We start from the raw sequence: 19916 nt of genomic DNA on the forward strand, positions 1-19916 counted from the left end.
GTAAATATTTTCCTTTTCTCTATTTCTTTTAACTTGATGTCTGCTATGTTTGTTTCTTCTTCTTTAGTCTTCCTGATGTTTTACTCTCATTTCTAATATGTTCCCAAGTTTTTTCACTCCATTTTTGAGTTTTCTTTTTTTTTAATTTAATTTCATTTAACTTTTTATTTAGTTTATTTATTTTTTCATTTTTGAGTTTTCTAATTCCAACTTACTTTGTTTTTCATGCCTGGTGTTATTTTTTAATGTATTTAGGTTGCTTGAGAAGAGAAAATTTCAGTTTTGTGGGACATTTTCGTTGGATGTGTTATGAGTGCTGCTCATTCTACTTTTAGGAAAGCGTCTATGCGACTTGACCTTGATCCTTTTCTAGCTCTCATTCTTAGGTGAAATTAGTTTTCCTGAATTATCGGGATGGTTGTTCAGTTAGAGGGCATGGCTCAAGGTAGGTGTACTCAGAGGTTAGAAGAGTTCATTTCACTGAGCTGCCTCTTGTATTTTTTGCATGTAGCATTAAAAAATAAGAAGTCTTACTTTCTGAGATTTCCTGGCTCTGTCCTGTCTCTCCCACCCAGCACCCTCCCCCCATTTTTTTTTATCAGAAAGATATTCTCCTCCTTGGTCTTGTTTTGTCTGGACCTTCTCTTCCTTTGTCTCTGTCCTGCTCACCTTTGATTATGTACTTAGCAGAAGTGGTCCCTGGCTGGACTGTTAGGGGAATGCATAAGCGTTACATTGGTTTGGCCCCTTCAGATCTGCTATAGATCCGTTAGACTCCCCAGCTCTTAGTATGGACAGAACCCTTCCTGGTTTATACTTCTGAGATTGACCTGTTGGGCTCTCCTGTAGTGCCAGAAGACGAAGGCCAAAACCAGAAGCAGAACAAACACTAAAAAGTATAAGGCTCTTTTGTGTATAAGGTATAAAGTTCTCCTGTTCTCCAGTCCATCTTATATCCATTACTCCCTCTGCTGCTTCCCACAGGTTCATTGACAGCATTCAGCTCTTGTGGCTCTTGGTGGTATTGAAGTTTCACCGAATGCCTTGTATCCATTTCTGTTTTAAATGATTTGTGTGGTTTTAGCTTTACTATCTGGTTGCTGTGTTTTTTTTTTTTAATTGTTGATTTTATTGAAATGTAATGCACATGCCATAAAATGCACTCTTTTTAAGTGTATATTCAAATATTTTTAGTATATTCACAAAGTTCTACAACTGTCTGATTCCAGGGCATTTTCATTCTGTTTGTTTTTGTGACTGGTTCTGTGTAGTTTCCACTACCATCTTTCCAGAATATGTTGTAACCAATTTGAATTGAAAGTCTGTCTCTCTTACCCCTGACCTGTTGTGTTTCCACTCTCCAGGAGTAATCCTTGTTAATAGGTCCCTGCCAAAACACTGTTAACTTTGTACTTGTGCCAGTCTTGAATCCAAACTACTTCCCAGACTATCTAGTGTCAGAAAGGAAGCTTGACCTTCTGTGTTTTTTTCCCTAATTTGTTGTTGGTTATGAGTTCGTGAGTTTTGTTGTTTTCAAAGGTGTGAGTCATATGATCACTTAATTTTATATAACTACAGTGGCCATTCTAATATTTTTCTCACTTTTTTCCATTAGTTCTCTAAGAAGTTGATTTTTATACATGAGAGGTAGGAGATAGAATACTTTATTTAAAAAACAGAGAAAGATTCAGTCCAGAAGAATTAAGTTCTTTCCAGCCACAGCTTATTTTTAAGACCAAATATTTCTCAGTCTGTTCTGCAGATGTAGATTTAAGTATTTGAGGGTAGAGATAGTAATTTATTCTGGTATTCTGTGCTTTTATACTTGTTCCATCTTTTTTCTTTAAAAATAATTATGTGGCTAAAATAGAAGCAAGTCATTACGATTGCAAAGCATTTTACAAATATTCATATTAAATGAGGTGAAGAGGAAGGGAGGTGGAGAAGCATGGGCCAGTAAGAAACTAGATAGATGTTGTCCCTGCACATGGAGCTGGTGATTTCAGTCTAATGTAATAAATTATGTTTGAGTAGAACTTGAAATGTAGGTAGGAAAAATTTAGTGCTTTAAAATGCTTAAGTATCAGGGTGCCTGGGTGGCTCAGTTGGTTAAGCATCTGACTTTTGATTTCAGGTCATGATCTCACAGTTTGTGACATTGAGCTCCATGCCGGGCTCCACACTGAGCATCAAGCCTGCTTAGGATCCTCTCTCTCTCTCTCCCTCCCTCCCTCCCTCCCTCCCTCCCTCTCTCCCTATCCATCTCCCTCTCCCCCTCCCCTGCTTGCACACTCACTCTCTCAAAAAATAAAACTTAAGGGGCGCCTGGGTGGCGCAGTCGGTTAAGCGTCCGACTTCAGCCAGGTCACGATCTCGCGGTCCGTGAGTTCGAGCCCCGCGTTGGGCTCTGGGCTGATGGCTCAGAGCCTGGAGCCTGTTTCCGATTCTGTGTCTCCCTCTCTCTCTGCCCCTCCCCCGTTCATGCTCTGTCTCTCTCTGTCCCAAAAATAAACGTTGAAAAAAAAAAATAAAACTTAAAATGTTGATCTTCATATATGTAATCACATTTAATTTTTATAACAGCTGTATAAGGAAGTCATGGTAAGAGTGTATCTTCCTGTTTTATAAAGAACATGTAGCAAAGAGTAGTTGTGTTAAGATGTCCTGAGCCATTGAAATTTTCCCATGGAGTTTTCCTATTCATTAATAATGTGTGTCCTCTTTCATGCTATTGGATATTCTGCGGCACTTTTCGATGTATGTTTACATACAATGGGTGTACACTAATTTATGAATTCCTGTGGTGTGTGCTTTTTTTCCCAGGCAAAGGGTGGAGGTTATGAAAGTGAAGATGCGTATCAAAATGCAGAACTTGTTTTTCTGGATATCCACAATATTCATGTCATGAGAGAATCATTACGAAAACTTAAGGAGATTGTGTACCCTAACATTGAGGAGACTCACTGGTTGTCTAACTTGGAATCTACTCACTGGCTTGAACATATTAAGGTTAGGCGTATGTTGTTATTTCTTGTATTATTGTGGAAAATCCAGCAAAGACTTTCTCTGTCCTTTTGTCTGTTTGTCACTTTTCGTACAATTGAAATTAAGGTGAAAGTCTCTTTCTATACACTGAAAAATTGCTAGCTGCTTTGATGATTAGAACTACTTCTAAGGTGTGTTGCTTGAGTGAATTAGTTTCCTATACTGTGCATCTGGTTCTGTTGTAATCTATTCTTTCCCTCTTACCACCGCCTCCCAGAATTCTACCCACCGTTTTAAAGGACATTATAGTGTTGTCTTTCTTTTTGGTTTTAACTCAAGATCAACTTCAGAAGAGGTAATTCTTTTGCAGTGTCTGCATATTTTTAAACATAACTGAAATTATTTTAAATACCATTTAAGTTGACATAGTAATATATTGATCTGCTGAGCAGTTTTCAGAAAATGCAGACTTCTATAGGCACGTACATATTAATATGATGAAATAAAGGGAAAGGAGATTTTTCGTGTTAAGGAGCAGACTTGTACTCACATTGGAATCTCTAAATTTCGGACAAAATTGAAGGCCAGTTTGACCTCATGAAAATTAGAGACTATTTTTATTGTCTGATACAGAAAGGTGCTTACTCTAAAGATTTATACTGTGCTTGCTGTAAGCGCTGTGACATACATTAAACCGGTAAAGTCAAAGCTATAGGAGCTATAGAATACATTAAGAGAGATCCAATATTATTGCTTTCATAGCTATTCTAATTTGGTGAAGTAAGCATTGTTTAAGTAATGTATAGGACTTCATTTGGCGAATTATTTTTATTTAAATAGATCATGTTGGGATATTTGAAGATTCTTAGAAACAGACCTCTTACAATTTAATCCTTCTTTTCTCTCACTCATACTGTTGATTTGTATAGAACCCAAAGGCACCCTTCATTTGGCTCTTTCATTGTGCAGATTAATAGCCTGCATATATGACGTTTTTCTAGTTCTAAAGGCAAAAGGTTATAGATATTCTTCCACTTACAAGAATTCTTTTTAGGAAGGGACTGGTGTTTTTTCTCCACATATTATTGAGATAATCATCCATAGTAAAACTGTGTTAGTTAATTTTAAAGAAGGAAGTACTTACTTTGTTAAAAATTTCATTAAAAAAATCTGTTTTGCAGCTTATTCTTGCAGGGGCTCTTAGGATCGCTGACAAAGTAGAGTCAGGAAAGACTTCTGTGGTTGTGCACTGCAGCGACGGATGGGACCGAACAGCTCAGCTAACTTCCCTTGCCATGCTCATGTTAGATGGCTACTATCGAAGCATCCGAGGCTTTGAAGTCCTTGTGGAAAAAGAATGGCTAAGCTTTGGACATCGATTTCAGCTTGTGAGTAAAGAACCTTGACTTGATCTATCTATCACAGGCATTTCTCATATGGCGTGTGAAAACAATGCCTTTTATTCATTAGATACTCATCTAAAACTTACCCCTTTATACTAAACGGATAAACTTCTAGAGGGAACTTTGTTAGTTTTGGAAAGCATTAGGATGTCCTCTTTTGGCTGTGTAGTCTGGTGTCTGGCTCGGTCCCTTCTGTGATCACTACCAGGGGAAACATTAGATGCCATGCCTTGACTTCCACAAGGTGTCTCTACCATTAAATGCAGTTTGGTTTGGCATGAATGGTTATGGAATTACAAGGCACTTCTAATCTTTCCTGTAGATGTAAAAGAAGCCAAGAATTGTTTAATTATTATTATTTAAAAAAAATTTTTTTTAATGCTTATTTTTGAGAGAGAGACAGAGACAGTGTGAGCAGGGAGGACAGAGAGAGAGGGAGACACAGAATCTGAAGCAAGCGGGGCTTGAACTTGGGAACGGCGAGATCATGACCTGAGCCGAAGTCAGACACTAAACTGAGCCACCCAGGCGGCGCCCCTAATTATTATTCTTAATTTAAGAATACTTCAAAGTAGCAGTGCTCACACAGAAACAGGGTCTTAAAAAAAAAAAAAAAATCAGGCTGGGACCAAAAGAAGTATCAGAGAAAAAAATAAAACTTTCACTCAGAGTTGGGAATAAAACAGCTTTTTTTTTTTTTTTTTAATTTTTTTTTTCAACGTTTATTTTTTTGGGACAGAGAGACAGAGCATGAACAGGGGAGGGGCAGAGAGAGAGGGAGACACAGAATCAGAAACAGGCTTCAGGCTCTGAGCCATCAGCCCAGAGCCTGACGTGGGGCTCGAACTCACAGACCGCGAGATCGTGACCTGGCTGAAGTCGGACGCTTAACCGACTGCGCCACCCAGGCGCCCCTAAAACAGCTTTTTGATTATCCTTCTTCAAGTACTAACACTGTAATGACCATATATATGGAGAGTATTATAGTTTTATGGAAATGACAAATTTTTGTGCCCTCTATATGCCTCCACATTTATTTTGATGTTTTTGTTGGTTTCAGATCTGAGTTGGCAAGACCTCAGAGGCCAGACATTCATTGTTGAATGTCTTCTGTGGTATCCCCATGAAATGATTATTTAGTTTCTTCATTAACACCTCCAGAAATCAGCAGTCTCTTCCTCAGGCTATCTGGTCTCATTCTAGAAAGTATACCCACTAGAAAGTTCTTCCTCATAGTGAACTAAAATTTCCTTCCCATTCTCTTACATTCCCCTTTGAAGACAAGAACAAATATAACTGCTTTTCCAAATAAGATAGCCCTTCAAGTATTTGGAAATAGCTATCTGCCCACTTCATGCATAAACTTCAATTCTTCTGGCTAAACATTCATTTTTTTTTTTTTCCTCAATTTTTTCCCATCTTAATACACTCTTCACTCAAGTTGTCCTCTGGACTTTGATCATGTCTTACTTCAAGTGTGGTACCCAGAACTAATCACAGTTCCCGAAGCAGAGGAATGGGTTATTATAGCCCTTTCAAAGGATACTAAGCTTTCACATTTGCTTTTCTGTTACATGATACTTTGGATTCAATTCCTGTACCTGTTAATTAAATAAACATCAAGTGGTTTTTAGCTGTGTTTCTGTTAAAGACTAAATTTGCAATCCGAAAAGTTGGGAACAGTAACCTGGTAGGCCTTGGTTGTCTTGTATTGCTTATCTGTGTTAGTTGTAATCATAGAACTTAGAGAGTGAGCAGTAGGAATATTTTCCCAAAAAAGAGAAACAAGGTGGGGAAAAGTCTAGGTGGGATTGAGTTTGGCAAGAGTGGAGTTTAAGGGGGTGGGAGGAGTTAGAGAATCACGGAGAGGAGAGTTAGATTGTCAGAGGTGTTGAAGCCACTGAGAGCTTAGTTCCTGGCAGCATTTTCTAGATTAGATGAAAGACTTTCTGAAAGATGTTTGCCCAGACACTGTCTCTAATGTTAACCTTTACTATTCTGTGGTTACCAGGGTGTGCCAGCAGTGTTTATAAATACAGATGACCCTTGCACAATGCACAGTGCAGGGGTTGGGGTGCAGTCAAAAACCCACATATAACTGTTGATTCTTCCCCAAAACTTAACTCCTTATATAGCCTATGGTTGACCGGAAGGGAGCCTTACTGATAACGTAATCAATCAACACATTTTTTTGTATGTTGTAGGTATTATATACTGTATTCTGAAAGTAAGCTAGAGAAAAGAAAATGTTATGAAGAAAATTGTAAGGAAGAGAAAATACACTTACAGTACTATAAAAAAAATCCACGTCAGTGAACCTGTGCTGTTCAGCTTGTGTTGTTCAAGATTGACCTATAACTTGAAAGAAACAGACATTTAAGGGTAGTCTGCTCTTTTGAACTTGAACTGTTAAATAAAATTGGGCATCTGGAGTATCTTTTCAGATGGCTTACATTTTTCAGTTCTCTCTAAAATATACTTACCATGAAAAAAAAAACATGGGAAAAAAAACCCCTCTTCAAAGAATGAAGTTTTTTTTTTTTTTTTAATGTTTTTATTTATTTTTGAGACAGAGAGAGACAGATCATGAGTGGGTTAGGGGCAGAGAGAGAGAGGGAGACACAGAATTGGAAGCAGGCTCCAGGCTCTGAGCTGTCAGCACAGAGCCCGACGCGGGGCTCGAACTCATGGACTGTGAGATCATGACCTGAGCTGAAGTCAGACGGTCAACCGACTGAGCCACCCAGGCGCCCCTAAAGAATGAAGTTTTAATCAGCCAAAGCTGCCCATGTTCATATAAATGTGACCAAAATAGTAAACATTTCAGACTGTTGGAATTTTCTGTGGATTCCTAAATTGCTAACTCTGGATTCCTACTCCATTTTTTGCCCATAGTTTTTCTGAAAGCAGAATTTGACAATTAAGGGACAGCTGGTAAAGAGGATACGCACACCTTGTTAATGTAGGGTGATGCTTCTAAAACTTTTCAATTTCAGGACCTCTTTCCATTGTTAACAGTTGTTGATGACTCCTAAGAACTTTGCATATATGGTTTATACCTACCAATATCTGCTGCCATTATAGAAATTAAATTTTTAAAAAATGTTTAAATATTAATTACAGAAATGATAAATTGTCTTAGTCTGCTTGGGCTTCTGTAACATAATACCACAAACTGGGTGGGTTGTAAATTTCAACAGAAATTTATTTCTCACATTCTTGAAGGCTAGAAATCCAAGACCAGGGTGCCAGCATAGTTTGGTTCCATTGAAGGTTCTATTCTAGGTTGTAGATTGTCAGCCTCTCACGGTGACCTCACATGGTAAAGAGAGCTAGGAACCTCTGTGGGGTCTTTTTTTTTTTTTAAGTTTTTTTTTTTTAATTGTTTTTGAGAGAGAGTGTGTGTGGACATGTGTACATGCACGCACGAGGTGGGGAAGGGCAGAGAGAGAGGGGGACAGAGGATCCGGAGCAGGCCCTGCACTGACGGCAGAGAGCCTGATGCAGGGCTCGAACTCGTGAACTGTGAGATCATGAGCTGAGCCAAAGGCAGATGCTTAACCATTTAAAATTTACTTATTTTGAGAGAGAGAGAGAGAGACAGAGAGAGACAGAGACAGAGACAGAGAATCCCAAGCAGGCTCTGCACTGAAAGCACAGAGCTCAACATGGGCTTGATCCCACGAACCAACTATGAGGTCACGACTGGAGCCAAAATCAAGTCAGACGTTCAACCGACTGAGCCACCCAGGCATTCCTGGGGGCTTTTGATAAGAGTGCTAATCCCACTTACTGGAGTTCTACCCTTGTGACTAGGAGCTCCCAGACAAATGACTGCTGCCATTACATTGGGCATTATGATTTCAGCATGAATTTTGGGGTACACAAACATCAAACCATGGTACTACTATATGTTATCCTAGATGATTTTATTTATTTATTTATTTATTTATTTATTTATTTATTTATTACTTTATTTTCACTCTCTACACCCCATATGGGGCTCGACTCACAACCCTGAGACCAAGATACAGACTCCACGGACTGAGCCAGCCAGGTGCTCCCAACCTAAATAACATTTTAAAGAAAACTAACTATATTTTCCGAAACAACAACAAAAGAATTTATTGCAAAGAGTGGCATTGTTTTACATTTTTTGCAAATTTCCTTCAGGTCTGGCTTATTAGAAGATGGCTGAATTTCACAACTACTTCAGCATCCAGTTTTCTGCAACGTTGCTGTTGCTTGAAGGCAGTGAGGAAAATCTGACTTTTGAGGAAAACCACACAGAGATATGTAGGTTGAGAATCAGAGAGTGTCCTCATAGATTTTTATAGGGAATTGTGGATATTCTTTTTTTTTTTTTAATGTTTATTTTGAGTGAGAGCACATGCGTGCACGAGAGCAGGGGAGGGGCAGAGAGACAGGTAGAGAAAGAATCCCAAGCAGGCTCTGCGCTGTCAGTGCTTAACCTACAGAGCCACCCAGGCGCCCCTGGATATTCTTTAATACTATGCCAAAATTTAACAAATGCTAATTTCTTCTGTGATCCTTGTACACATTACATGTGGAGTCCAAAACTAAATCCATGAGGTTTTCACTGTTTGTTCCATTAAATTCCATTGGTCTGTCTTGTACTTGGAATACATTTTTTCTTTTACCCATGCGTGATTCTGTAACATCATGTATTGGTTCTTTGGAAAGTACTGGCTTACTGACTTATCCAGCTCTTCCAATGTTAATGAATTTCATTACATAATATCATAATATCCCATTTGTTAATATCACCAATGATTTTATCAGCAAAGTTTGTATAGTATTAAACTTATTGTGGCAGGTAGTTTTCCACAAATCTAATTTGCGCTCAAAACTTGAATTTTGTCGTTTTTCTTTTTCTTTTTTTCTTTTTTAATTTTTTTTAATGTTTATTTATTTTTGAGACAGAGAGAGAGCATGAATGGGGGAGGGCAGAGAGAGAGGGAGACACAGAATCTGAAGCAGTCTCCAGGCTCTGAGCTGTCAGCATAGAGCCAGACGCGGGGCTCGAACTCACGGACTGCGAGATCGTGACCTGAGCTGAAGTCGGACGCTTAACTGACTGAGCCACCCAGGCGCCCCTGTCATCGTTTTTCTTGAAATGACCCATTTATTTTGTACATTTAAAATAAATGTCTGTGGGATATTCAAGTCTTAATAACCATAGTTCATATATTAGTTGTTCCTTCAAGTTAAAATGACGTTCCATGAAAAAGTAGTTGTTTGTATCATCAACTTCAGTTTACACTAGAAGAACATCATGCGTATTTTCCACTTTGTTACACAGGATGTTAAAAACAAAACAAAACAACTGTCCTTAAGGGGAGAGATTTTTAAAAAAAATTTTTTTAATGTTTATTTATTTTTGACAGAGAGAGAGACAGAGCACAAGCAGGGAAGGGCAGAGAGAGAGGGAGACACAGAATCCGAAGCAGGCTCCAGGTCCTAAGCTGTCAGCACAGAGCCTGATGCGGGGCCCGAACTCGTGAACCATGAGATCGTGACCTGAGCCGAAGTCGGACGCTCAACCAATTGAGCCACCCAGGCGCCCCAAGGGGAGAGACTCAATAAGCTTAATTTTTACTGCTTCATCAGGGAAACTGGCTTTTTCCCCCTTTCACTTAACGGCACGTGTGTGGCAAGGCGGAATATAACACTGCTAGTGCAGCTTGACCGCAGTGTCTTGCTTCATTTCCCCTAATTATCCTTCATCGCTTTTGCACCATTGCTACAAATGTCAATGCACTGAAAGAGGCAAATAATGTCTTAGTATCATTATGGAAATAGTTTGGACCTCACAGAGTTCCCCAGCCCCCACGTGAGCCCTAGAAATCTATGGACCATATTTTTAGAATCCCTGCTTTGGAGTATAGAGGGTCTGTTTCAGTCATCCAGGGCAAAGGTCCTTAGAAAAGAAAAAAAACAAAACAAAACCAGAAAGCAGGTGAGTACATGCTTGGAAGGTAGATGTCAAGCATTCTTTAAAGGTTTTCGAAAGTTTGTGTTAACGTGATTCTTCTTGATAAAGACGGATGAGACCTAAGATACAGCAGAGTATCACACACTGGCCAAAAGTGTTAAAGGAGGAGGTTGCTTCCTGAGGCTTTTGTACAAGTGATGGTTAATATTTAGGGAATATTAAATCTCTGGGACAAAACATCAGGTTCTGAGATCTGACTGCTGCTGTCTCTATTACTAATTGTTTAGATTTGGGTCTCATTTATTAAACAATGTTGTATTCCTGTGACAAGCATGTCAGAAAATAATCTGGCAGTTTGTACGTCATAATGGTAATAGAGACTTCTATCTGGTAAAATTATGATTTCTATTTTCCTTGCTGTGACTCTTTTTAAAAGAGTTTGAACCTTAAAGAATATTGAGCCAGTATTACTTTTATTGGAAAATAAAATTATTTCCATGAAAAAGAAAAGTCCCAGAAAGCTCATACAGTATTTCATTTTGCTCTTTCTCCTTCAGAGACTTGGCCATGGAGATAAGAACCACGCAGACGCAGACCGATCGCCTGTTTTTCTTCAGTTTATTGACTGTGTCTGGCAAATGACAAGACAGGTAACTTATCTAGGAAAGTCATTCTTCCATCTTTCTTTTAAGCCATCCAGAATTGGGAGATTTGGTCAATGATTATCCTACATTTCATGTAAAATGGAAATTCTTGTAAGATTTCTCGGTAAGTTAAAGAATATCATTTGGAGATAGCAATAAAACTTGACAGTTTGATCCATTAGCACTTCAGCCAGAAGAATCAATAATAACCCAAGAGGTTTCCTCCCTCATTTTGCACAAGTAGTTAAGTCATGGTGATATATTTACCCAGAAGCTCATCTATACATTGATAAGAACGGTAGAGGTAAAGAAATGAATAGGCTAGGTAACTCTAGCAAAATAAAATCCTATTTTAAGTAATTTTAATGGAAAAATATGCTTATTTAAAAAAAATTTTTTAATGTTTATTTACTTTTGAGAGAGACAGACAGAGGCATGAGCGGGGCAGGGGCAGAGGGAGAAGGAGAGGGAGACACAGAATCCAAAGCAGGCTCCAGGCTCCGAGCTGTTAGCACAGAGCCTGACGTGGGGCTCGAATTCACAAACTGCGAGATCATGATCTGAGCCGAAGTTGGATGCTTAGCCGGCTGAGCCACCCAGCTCCCTAGTAATTTCGTTTTTATTAAAAAAATTTTTTTATTAAAAAAATTTTCTTTTTAATGTTTATTTCTGAGAGACAGAGCATAAGCAGGGAAGGAGCAGAGAGAGAGGGAGACACAGAATCCAAAGCAGACTCCAGGCTCTGAGCTGTCAGCATAGAGCCAGATGCGGGACTTGAACTCGTGAACCGCAAGATCATGACCTGAGCCGAAGTCGGGTGCCCAACTGACTGAGCCACCCAGGCGCCCCCACCCCCCACCCCAAGTAATTGTAATGGAAAAATATGTTTAGCTGTTTAGAGCTGCCAACATTGCCTAAGTCAAAATTCATTACTCCACAAGTTTAGGAATAACAGACCCAGGGGATACAGAAACACCAAGGTCAGACCATTCACACACAAGAAAAGGAGATTTGGGGAGAAATCTCAGAAAAGTGGTAAAGTGGTAAAGCAGATAATGCCATAATGGATTAGAAATATCTAGTTCTGAATATTGTTTTACCTAATTTTAGGAAGTGTTACAAATTATCTACCCATATGTGGGGATGAATATGCTTGAAAAAAATGTGCTAATTTTATTTTTGTTTTATGATATTCAATTTGCAGTTTCCTACAGCATTTGAATTCAATGAATATTTTCTCATCACCATTTTGGACCATCTATATAGCTGTTTATTTGGAACATTCCTCTGTAACAGCGAACAGCAGAGAGGAAAAGAGGTAAAATATGAGCCATGACCCTCCCCCCTTTACTCCCAGTATGTGTGATGTTTCCTAGACTAGGGTGTATTCTCTGATAGATTTCAATTTAACAGTTCTTTGGGATGATGTCTTTGGCCATATTTTATTTCACATGTTGTAAGGTCCATATATCTGAACCTGATTTAGTTTTCAAGTACCTCTGTTACAAGGCGGAAGGTACCAGCTAGCTGTCAGGTGAGTTTATGGGTAAAAGTAGTGTCTGAACTGAAGTTACGTGTAATCTTCGGAGCACCAGTGCTACTCGTTAGTCCCTATAGGATGGAAATCCTTCCAAGCAGGTACAGAAAAATGCTGTTAGCAAAAGATATACATAGGAATGAACGGACAGCTCAAATCCCCAGATGCCTTCTGCATACATATGAGCCATCTCAGGTTTTGTTTTGTTTTGTTTTTAATTGTAAAACAATACTGTAAAACATCCAGACACTGAAGAGATACTATGTAGAAAGTGTATGTTGCCCCGCTTCACCAGAGATAATCACTGTTAAGTGGTCGGGATTCTTTAGAGGAAGCTGTGTGAGGATTACATTTCAAATTTTACTTCTGACTTCCTCAAAATACATCTGTCCTGTGTATGAAATTCCAAATCATCTTGGTGTCTCCTTCTGCATCACTTCACTCTAAAAATGTGGTTGTAAACGAGTTTATTCATGCTCTTCTCTAAAGCATCGTGGCAGAGTGCTTGCTCTGGAGGCGGGCTTCCTGGGTTGAGATCTTGGATCTCTCCCTTACTGTGTAACCCTGGGCAGGTTAATTTCTGCTTTGGTAAATTAGGGAAAATACTATTGTGTAAGAGTTAACTAAAATAAACTACAAAGCACTACAGTGACTGCCATGTAGTAGACCGTAAGCTCCTTGAAGACGGATATTAAAAATTTTAGTACACCGAATCTTCAGTGTCCAGCATGCAGTCAGTATTCCTGTGCATGGGGACCACTCAAGAACTTACTAAATGTTAGCTAATTAAAAATACCTAGGTTCCAGAGATCCTTCTCCTCTCTTGGGAGGCTTGATTAGAATTTACCTCTATCTTGATTTTTGAAAAAGAAACTTTTTTGGGGGAGATAATTTGTAGTCCATAAAATTAAAATTTAAATTTAAGTACTTTTCAGAACATCTACAGAGTCGTACAAGTATCAGCATCACTGACTTGAGAACATTGAAAAGGAACCCTGTACCCATTTGTAGGTACTCCCCAGTCTCTTCTCCTAGTCCCTGGCACACCCTGATCTCTGGACTTGCCTCTTCTGGATACATCATATAAATGGACTCATTCAAAATGAGGCCTCTGTGTCTGGCATCTTTCACCTAGTGTGTTTTCAAGGTTCAATGTGTAGTAGGTAGCAATACTTTATTCCTTGTCATGGCCAAATATTATTCCATCATAGAAATGTGCCACATTTCTATCCATTCATCAGTTGATGGACTTTGGATTGTCTCTTCCCATTGGCTGTTATAGTGAATAATGTGGATTTGGACGTCTGTGTCCAGGGTTTTGTGTGCCTGTGATTCTGTTCTCTCGGTATATACCTAAGAGTGGAATTGCTGGTATGGGGCTTGTCTAACTTTCTCATGAATTGCACGGTTTCCCAGTACCCTCTGATTTTAATGTAAGCAGGGCTTCTCACTAAAGTGTCCCTGTTCTCTCCCTCTAGAGATATGTTAATAATCAAAACTACCTATATTTCCTTCTTACAGAATCTTCCTAAAAGGACGGTGTCACTGTGGTCTTATATAAACAGCCAGCTGGAAGACTTCACTAATCCTCTCTATGGGAGCTATTCCAATCATGTCCTTTATCCAGTAGCCAGCATGCGCCACCTAGAGCTCTGGGTGGGATATTATGTCAGGTGGAATCCACGGATGAAGCCGCAGGTATATGCTCTTAATATAGTCAGTGGGGGTTTTCATCCATTCAGCTGTATCCGTTAGCTTTGTCAACTTCAAAGCAACTAGAAAAATTAGGTATATTTAAAACCTGCCTTTTTCCTGTTAATAGTTATAATTGGGTAGTAGAAAAAGCACTACATGGGGGAGTGCGGGTGGGTCATCAGTATACTTGACTCTTACCGAGTTTGCTCATATGGTCTTGGAGGAGACACTTGTCTTTTCTTCCCTCCTCTGTAAAATGAGTGTGCTGGACTGGATATCTTCTAGCCATTTTAATTGGTTTGAGGAAATGGCTTTAGGAAAAAAGCCTGACACAATTCTGGTCCATTTTGAAGCAGGTTACGGAATATATACATACTACTTAGAGCTGCTTTGGGGCGCCTGGGTGGCGCAGTCGGTTAAGCGTCCGACTTCAGCCAGGTCACGATCTCGCGGTCCGTGAGTTCGAGCCCCACGTCGGGCTCTGGGCTGATGGCTCAGAGCCTGGAGCCTGTTTCCGATTCTGTGTCTCCCTCTCTGTCTGCCCCTCCCCCGTTCATGCTCTCTCTCTGTCCCAAAAAAAAAATAAACGTTGAAAAAAAAATTTTTAAAAAGACTGCTTAAAAGACTGAAACTCTACAACTGAATGATAGGAGATCTTGAATTTTGGCCTGTAGGTTTTCTTGTTACTTCTCTGTTGTATTAGTAAGTGCCAGTTTCAGGGTATTCTGTGGAAACAGTTGGGGGCACCGGGAAAGAGTGGTGTTGTCAGGGTCCAGCTAATTCTCGCCCATATGCTGGAAAGGTGGGCGTGGCCCCACAGCTGAGAACGTGCAGCCTGCAGCATTCAGGGAAAGACCTGTATACTGGAATGATTTGAGTCGGGTTCGCTTACGATTGCCTGCCTGAATGATTTGACAGTGTTTTTCTCTTGTAGGAGCCCATTCACAACAGATACAAAGAGCTTCTTGCTAAACGAGCGGAGCTCCAGAAGAAAGTAGAGGAACTACAGAGAGAGATTTCCAACCGATCAACCTCATCCTCTGAGAGAGCCAGTTCTCCTGCACAGTGCGTCACTCCCGTCCAAACTGTCGTGTGAAAGGACCGTTCGAGAGGGGCCGTCGTTGCCATGAACTCTGGATCCCAGTGGCAGCTTTAGGAGCATAAAGTCTTCTGAAGTTAGAACCCACCTGTGAGAGAAATTCAGTTGCTTTATTTATTGTAAATCTCTCCAGGATGGGTTTGGAACTGTAGCAGTGCAGGTGGCATAAGTGAAATAACCCCATATGTAATTACGTGATTATGACACTAATCTTCTAAGTCACCCAAAGAATATTAAGATGCTTCCATACCGGATCCACAGTGGGAACAAGTTTGATTTTAAAATCAAACTACAAACCACTCCAGAAATATACCTCTTGATGGAAGAGAACTCACTGGACAGAGGGAAGGAGCATCAGTTTTCACACCAAACCAACACTGAAATTCCGTGGCATTATATATATTGAGCCTCGATGTCATGAAAGTTCAAAATCATTGGATACACCTTTCCCCATCATGGGTTTTTCTTTTTTTGTAGTAGAGTGATTTACTTTGGTCACCTTTCTGCACCCACACGCTTCACATACGGTATGGCAAAGTCTTGAGGACATTATGATGTTAGTAGTAGTTGAAAACTATTGCTGTTGTTATTCACGTACTTAAGATGTGTTAGGTAGCCGTTCCAAAATGATGCCTTAGAGAGGTGCTTGGGGTGGGGGGAGCGGGATGGAGAAGAGAAAGCAGTAGCCGTCCAGGATTTCAAAGAATCATATGCCCTTCGGATTACTTTCCATTGCCCAATTACTAGAAAAATAATGGAACATATTTTACAAGTTCATTATCACTTTATTTCATTTACATTTTTGTGTGTGTGTCTGAATATAGAAGTTAATTGGTAAGTTGTGAGGCAATATTTTATAAGTTTACTAGGATTGACTTTTTTCCCCTGAAGTCTGTATAAATAGCTTATGGGTGAGAAGTACTACGCTCAAATTTTACATGGAATTATTTTACTACTACTTTACTTTGCAAATTCTGTAATTCCACTGAGAGATTAAGTCTACCAAAGAGCTTACTGCATGTCAAAATGTATTACAGTCTCAATGCCAGTAAAGGAAATACTGCTTCACTGTTCACCTGCCAGTAACAGTTCAGCACTGGTGTAAACATTGGACTCCCTGATATCCTAAGAGCCATATGTTATGTACTGTAACAAAGGAGCTTCTTCTTGGGTCTTTCATTAAAAGAAAACTTCAACTGACTTTTAAACTTTGTCCTTATTCTGTTTGCCTGAAGTTTCTTTTGCAGAAATGTTATTTGGCTAGTTTTTGAACAAAGGGGTCTCTCAGCACCGGTTCCAAATTGAAATATTCAGTTTGAACCCATTTTGCTTCTAATACCCAAATCAAACAGTACTCAAAAACGCAGTATTCTTTCACTTTCTGATTCACCATAGTCTGAACCTTAGCCCCTGTTCTTGCGTCTTGCAGTGAGGAACTAGAATTTCTCTCAGTACATCCAATATTAGCAAAATCAGTACCAAAATGATATAGTCTTTATGTGATATTGGTTATAAGAAAATTAGTAATGGTATTTAAGTGGCCAGCCTATCAAAGCTAACTTCTAGTCCAGATATTTTACAGATTTATTCTTCCCTGCCCATTCTACCTATTTGCTTATTTAAGCCTTTGTCATCTTGGTCTGATACTACATAAAAGAATACAGATGACTGAAGAGATCAAGGATTTCAAACTTGCAGTCTCAGTACCCTCACATCCACTTTAAATTCCATTCAAAGGCCAGAGCAATCTAAATGCAAATCACTTATCATTTTTAAACCTTCCAGGGGCTTCCTTTCCTCTTCTGCAGGAGCCTCCAAAGTGGAGCACATTTTAGATAATCCATTGGTGGTGATGTCAGCATCACAATGGCATGAGACATTCCTTTCTCTCCCCCTCAACTTACAACTAATTGGACATCCATGACTATTCAGTCATGATAAGTGCCTGACTTATCATAAGTGCCTCTGCCTATGACACCAGGACATCCATCTATGCACCTGAAGTCCAAGGAGGCTATGGAGCCAGGGGCGTTGCAGGGGCAGTGAGAGTAGCCACCTTTCCAGCAAAGGCGGTGGAAAAGGGGGTGCGTGAAAGTCTGCTCAGCTGCATGGGCTGCAGCTGGAGGGGTTCACTTGCCTTTCAGGAACACCCAGATTTCTGAAGAAAGACCTCTGTGACTAGGTAGAGGGAAATTAAAAAGGCAAAGATTGCTGAAGGGACGTGTTTTCTCCCATATGTCCTGGGACTCCATCAAGAGGTCCATCCACGAACCTGTGGGAATCACTCAATCTGGGATTGCCCTAGCAGGCTGTGAACATGCCTAAAGCCCCAAGTGCTAACTAAGCACACACCTCCCCCCACTCTGTTTCCAGTCGTTTTTAAATGCCATCTTTTTAATACACACTTCCAACTTAGTCACTTCCACTATGGAAACCCCAAAACTTGTGCTATAGCACCACCTTCTGGAAAACAAATGAAAGTTTTCTAATTGTCAACCTGTTTTACTATTAAAATCAAAGTGAACAAAGCCTTACCTAAATAAGAAAGGTGTTGCTACTTAAAATGTGGCAGCACAGGCACATTTCATCAAATACTATGAAAAATCATAATACAGTATCACAAAAAGACGGTGACAATTCCCCAGCAGGTGCACCCAAAGACATGGAATACTGCAATCTAACTAATAACGAATCCAAAATTCCAGCCTACAAGAAAATGCAGAAAGGCAATCCACTGAGCTTAGGAATAAAATTAATGAACATAAGGAGTACTTTACCAAAGAGACTGAAAATTCTAAAAAACAACCAAAAAGACAAAATGAGATAAAGAATGCATTAGAAAGCATTGAAAATGGAGCAAGATCGGATGGAAGAGAGAATAAGCAAGCCACAAGACAGGAATTTAGAAATGATTCAGGTGGAAGAGGAGAGAACTAGTATATTTAAAACATGAACATACCCTAAAACAACTATCAGACTCCATTAGAAAAGCCAACATAAGCTTAAAGGGTAGACCAGAAAGACGAGAGAGGAAGAGGCAGAGAGTTTATAGAAAGAATGGTTGAGAACTTCCTAAACCTGGGGGAGGAACTGGATACACAAGAATACAAAGCTAACTGACCTTCTCCAAGGCACATTATAATGAAACTGTCAAAAGTTAATGATAAAAAGCCAGGGGGAGAAAAGTAACAAAGGAACCCACACCAGGAGGCTATCAGATTTCTCAGCACAAATTCTACAGGCCAGGAGAGAATGGAATGACATTCAAACAACTTAAAAACTGCCAGTCAAGAATACTCTAAGTGGCAAAGTTATCCAGATATAAAAGCTACAGGAAGATTTCCCAAACCAAAAAAATGTGAGAATTCACCACCACTAACACCGCCTGAAAAGTTGGAAGTAGCTCTTCAAGCTGAAACAATGAAAAGGGCATCAACAGACAGAAATAACTATTTTCGGGGCGCCTGGGTGGCGCAGTCGGTTAAGCGTCCGACTTCAGCCAGGTCACGATCTCGCGGTCCGTGAGTTCGAGCCCCGCGTCGGGCTCTGGGCTGATGGCTCAGAGCCTGGAGCCTGTTTCCGATTCTGTGTCTCCCTCTCTCTCTGCCCCTCCCCCGTTCATGCTCTGTCTCTCTCTGTCCCAAAAATAAATAAACGTTGAAAAAAAAAAATTAAAAAAAAAAAAAGAAATAACTATTTTCGACTATAAAATAATTACAGTATAAAGCTTAAAGGAAAGAGCATTAAAAATAACAACAGCTATTAACATTTAACAATCCACAGAATAATTTGTGAAAAGTATAGAAGGGAAGGAATAAAAAGATGAAATTAAGTAAATGAAGATAAATTTTTATCAGTATAAAATGACTCTTTTATCTATGAGATATTTTGCATAAATCTCCTGGTAACCACAAGGCAAAATCTAGACCAGAGACCCAAAACAAAACAAAACAAAACAAAAAGACTGAGCAAAAAAACAAGGACAAACACCAGCTTACAAAGGAAGACAGAAAAAAAAAGGAAAAAGAAACAACGGAGAGAGAGAAAATAACTAGAAGGCAAAAGATAAAATGGCAGTAGCAAGTCCTCACATATCAATAATCACCCTACATGTAAAATGGATTGAATTCACCCATCAAAAGGCACAGAGTGGCCGGATGGGTAAAAAAAAAAAAAAAAAAAAAAAAAAAAAAAGACCCAACCGTATGCTCACTACAGGATACTCATTTCAGCTCTAAACAAATACACAGGCTCAAGGTGAAAGGATGGAAGAGGATATTCAAAGCAAGTGATACCAAAGGAAAGTGGACATCGTCTTACACAAGACAGACATCAAGCTAAAAATGGTAAAACTGACAAAGGTCATTAGATAAAGAGGTCCATACATCACAAAAATATAGCAATCATAAATTACCTGACCACCAACACATATTGAGCAAATACAAGTCTTAAGGGAGAAAGAGATAATAAAATAAGAATAGGGGACTTCAATACCCCACTAGCACCAAAGTGAAGATCATCCAGACAAAATCAACAAGGCAAACACTGGAATTGAACGATACTTTAGAGCAAATAAAATTAGACATACACAGAACAA

General features: G+C 39.4%; 1 protein-coding gene across 3 annotated transcripts in view; it reads left to right on the forward strand.

The window, feature by feature from the left end:
• The window catches only part of MTMR2 (myotubularin related protein 2), a 117693-nt gene extending 101174 nt beyond the window's left edge, over positions 1-16519 (forward strand). For all 3 annotated transcript variants that reach the window (XM_047071752.1, XM_047071753.1, XM_047071754.1), the window contains 6 exons: positions 2824-3009; positions 4167-4373; positions 10902-10994; positions 12193-12306; positions 14047-14223; positions 15155-16519. In XM_047071752.1, coding sequence (XP_046927708.1) covers positions 2824-3009; positions 4167-4373; positions 10902-10994; positions 12193-12306; positions 14047-14223; positions 15155-15316 — 939 coding nt within the window. In that variant the 3' untranslated portion in view covers positions 15317-16519. The remainder of the gene's footprint in view (positions 1-2823; positions 3010-4166; positions 4374-10901; positions 10995-12192; positions 12307-14046; positions 14224-15154) is intronic.
• The last annotated feature ends 3397 nt before the right edge of the window (positions 16520-19916 follow it).

Source organism: Lynx rufus, unplaced genomic scaffold (assembly GCF_022079265.1).
Source record: "Lynx rufus isolate CCGP_SWC_20201006 ecotype Redwood Valley unplaced genomic scaffold, mLynRuf1.p SCAF_9, whole genome shotgun sequence".
NCBI classification, from domain to species: domain Eukaryota; kingdom Metazoa; phylum Chordata; class Mammalia; order Carnivora; family Felidae; genus Lynx; species Lynx rufus.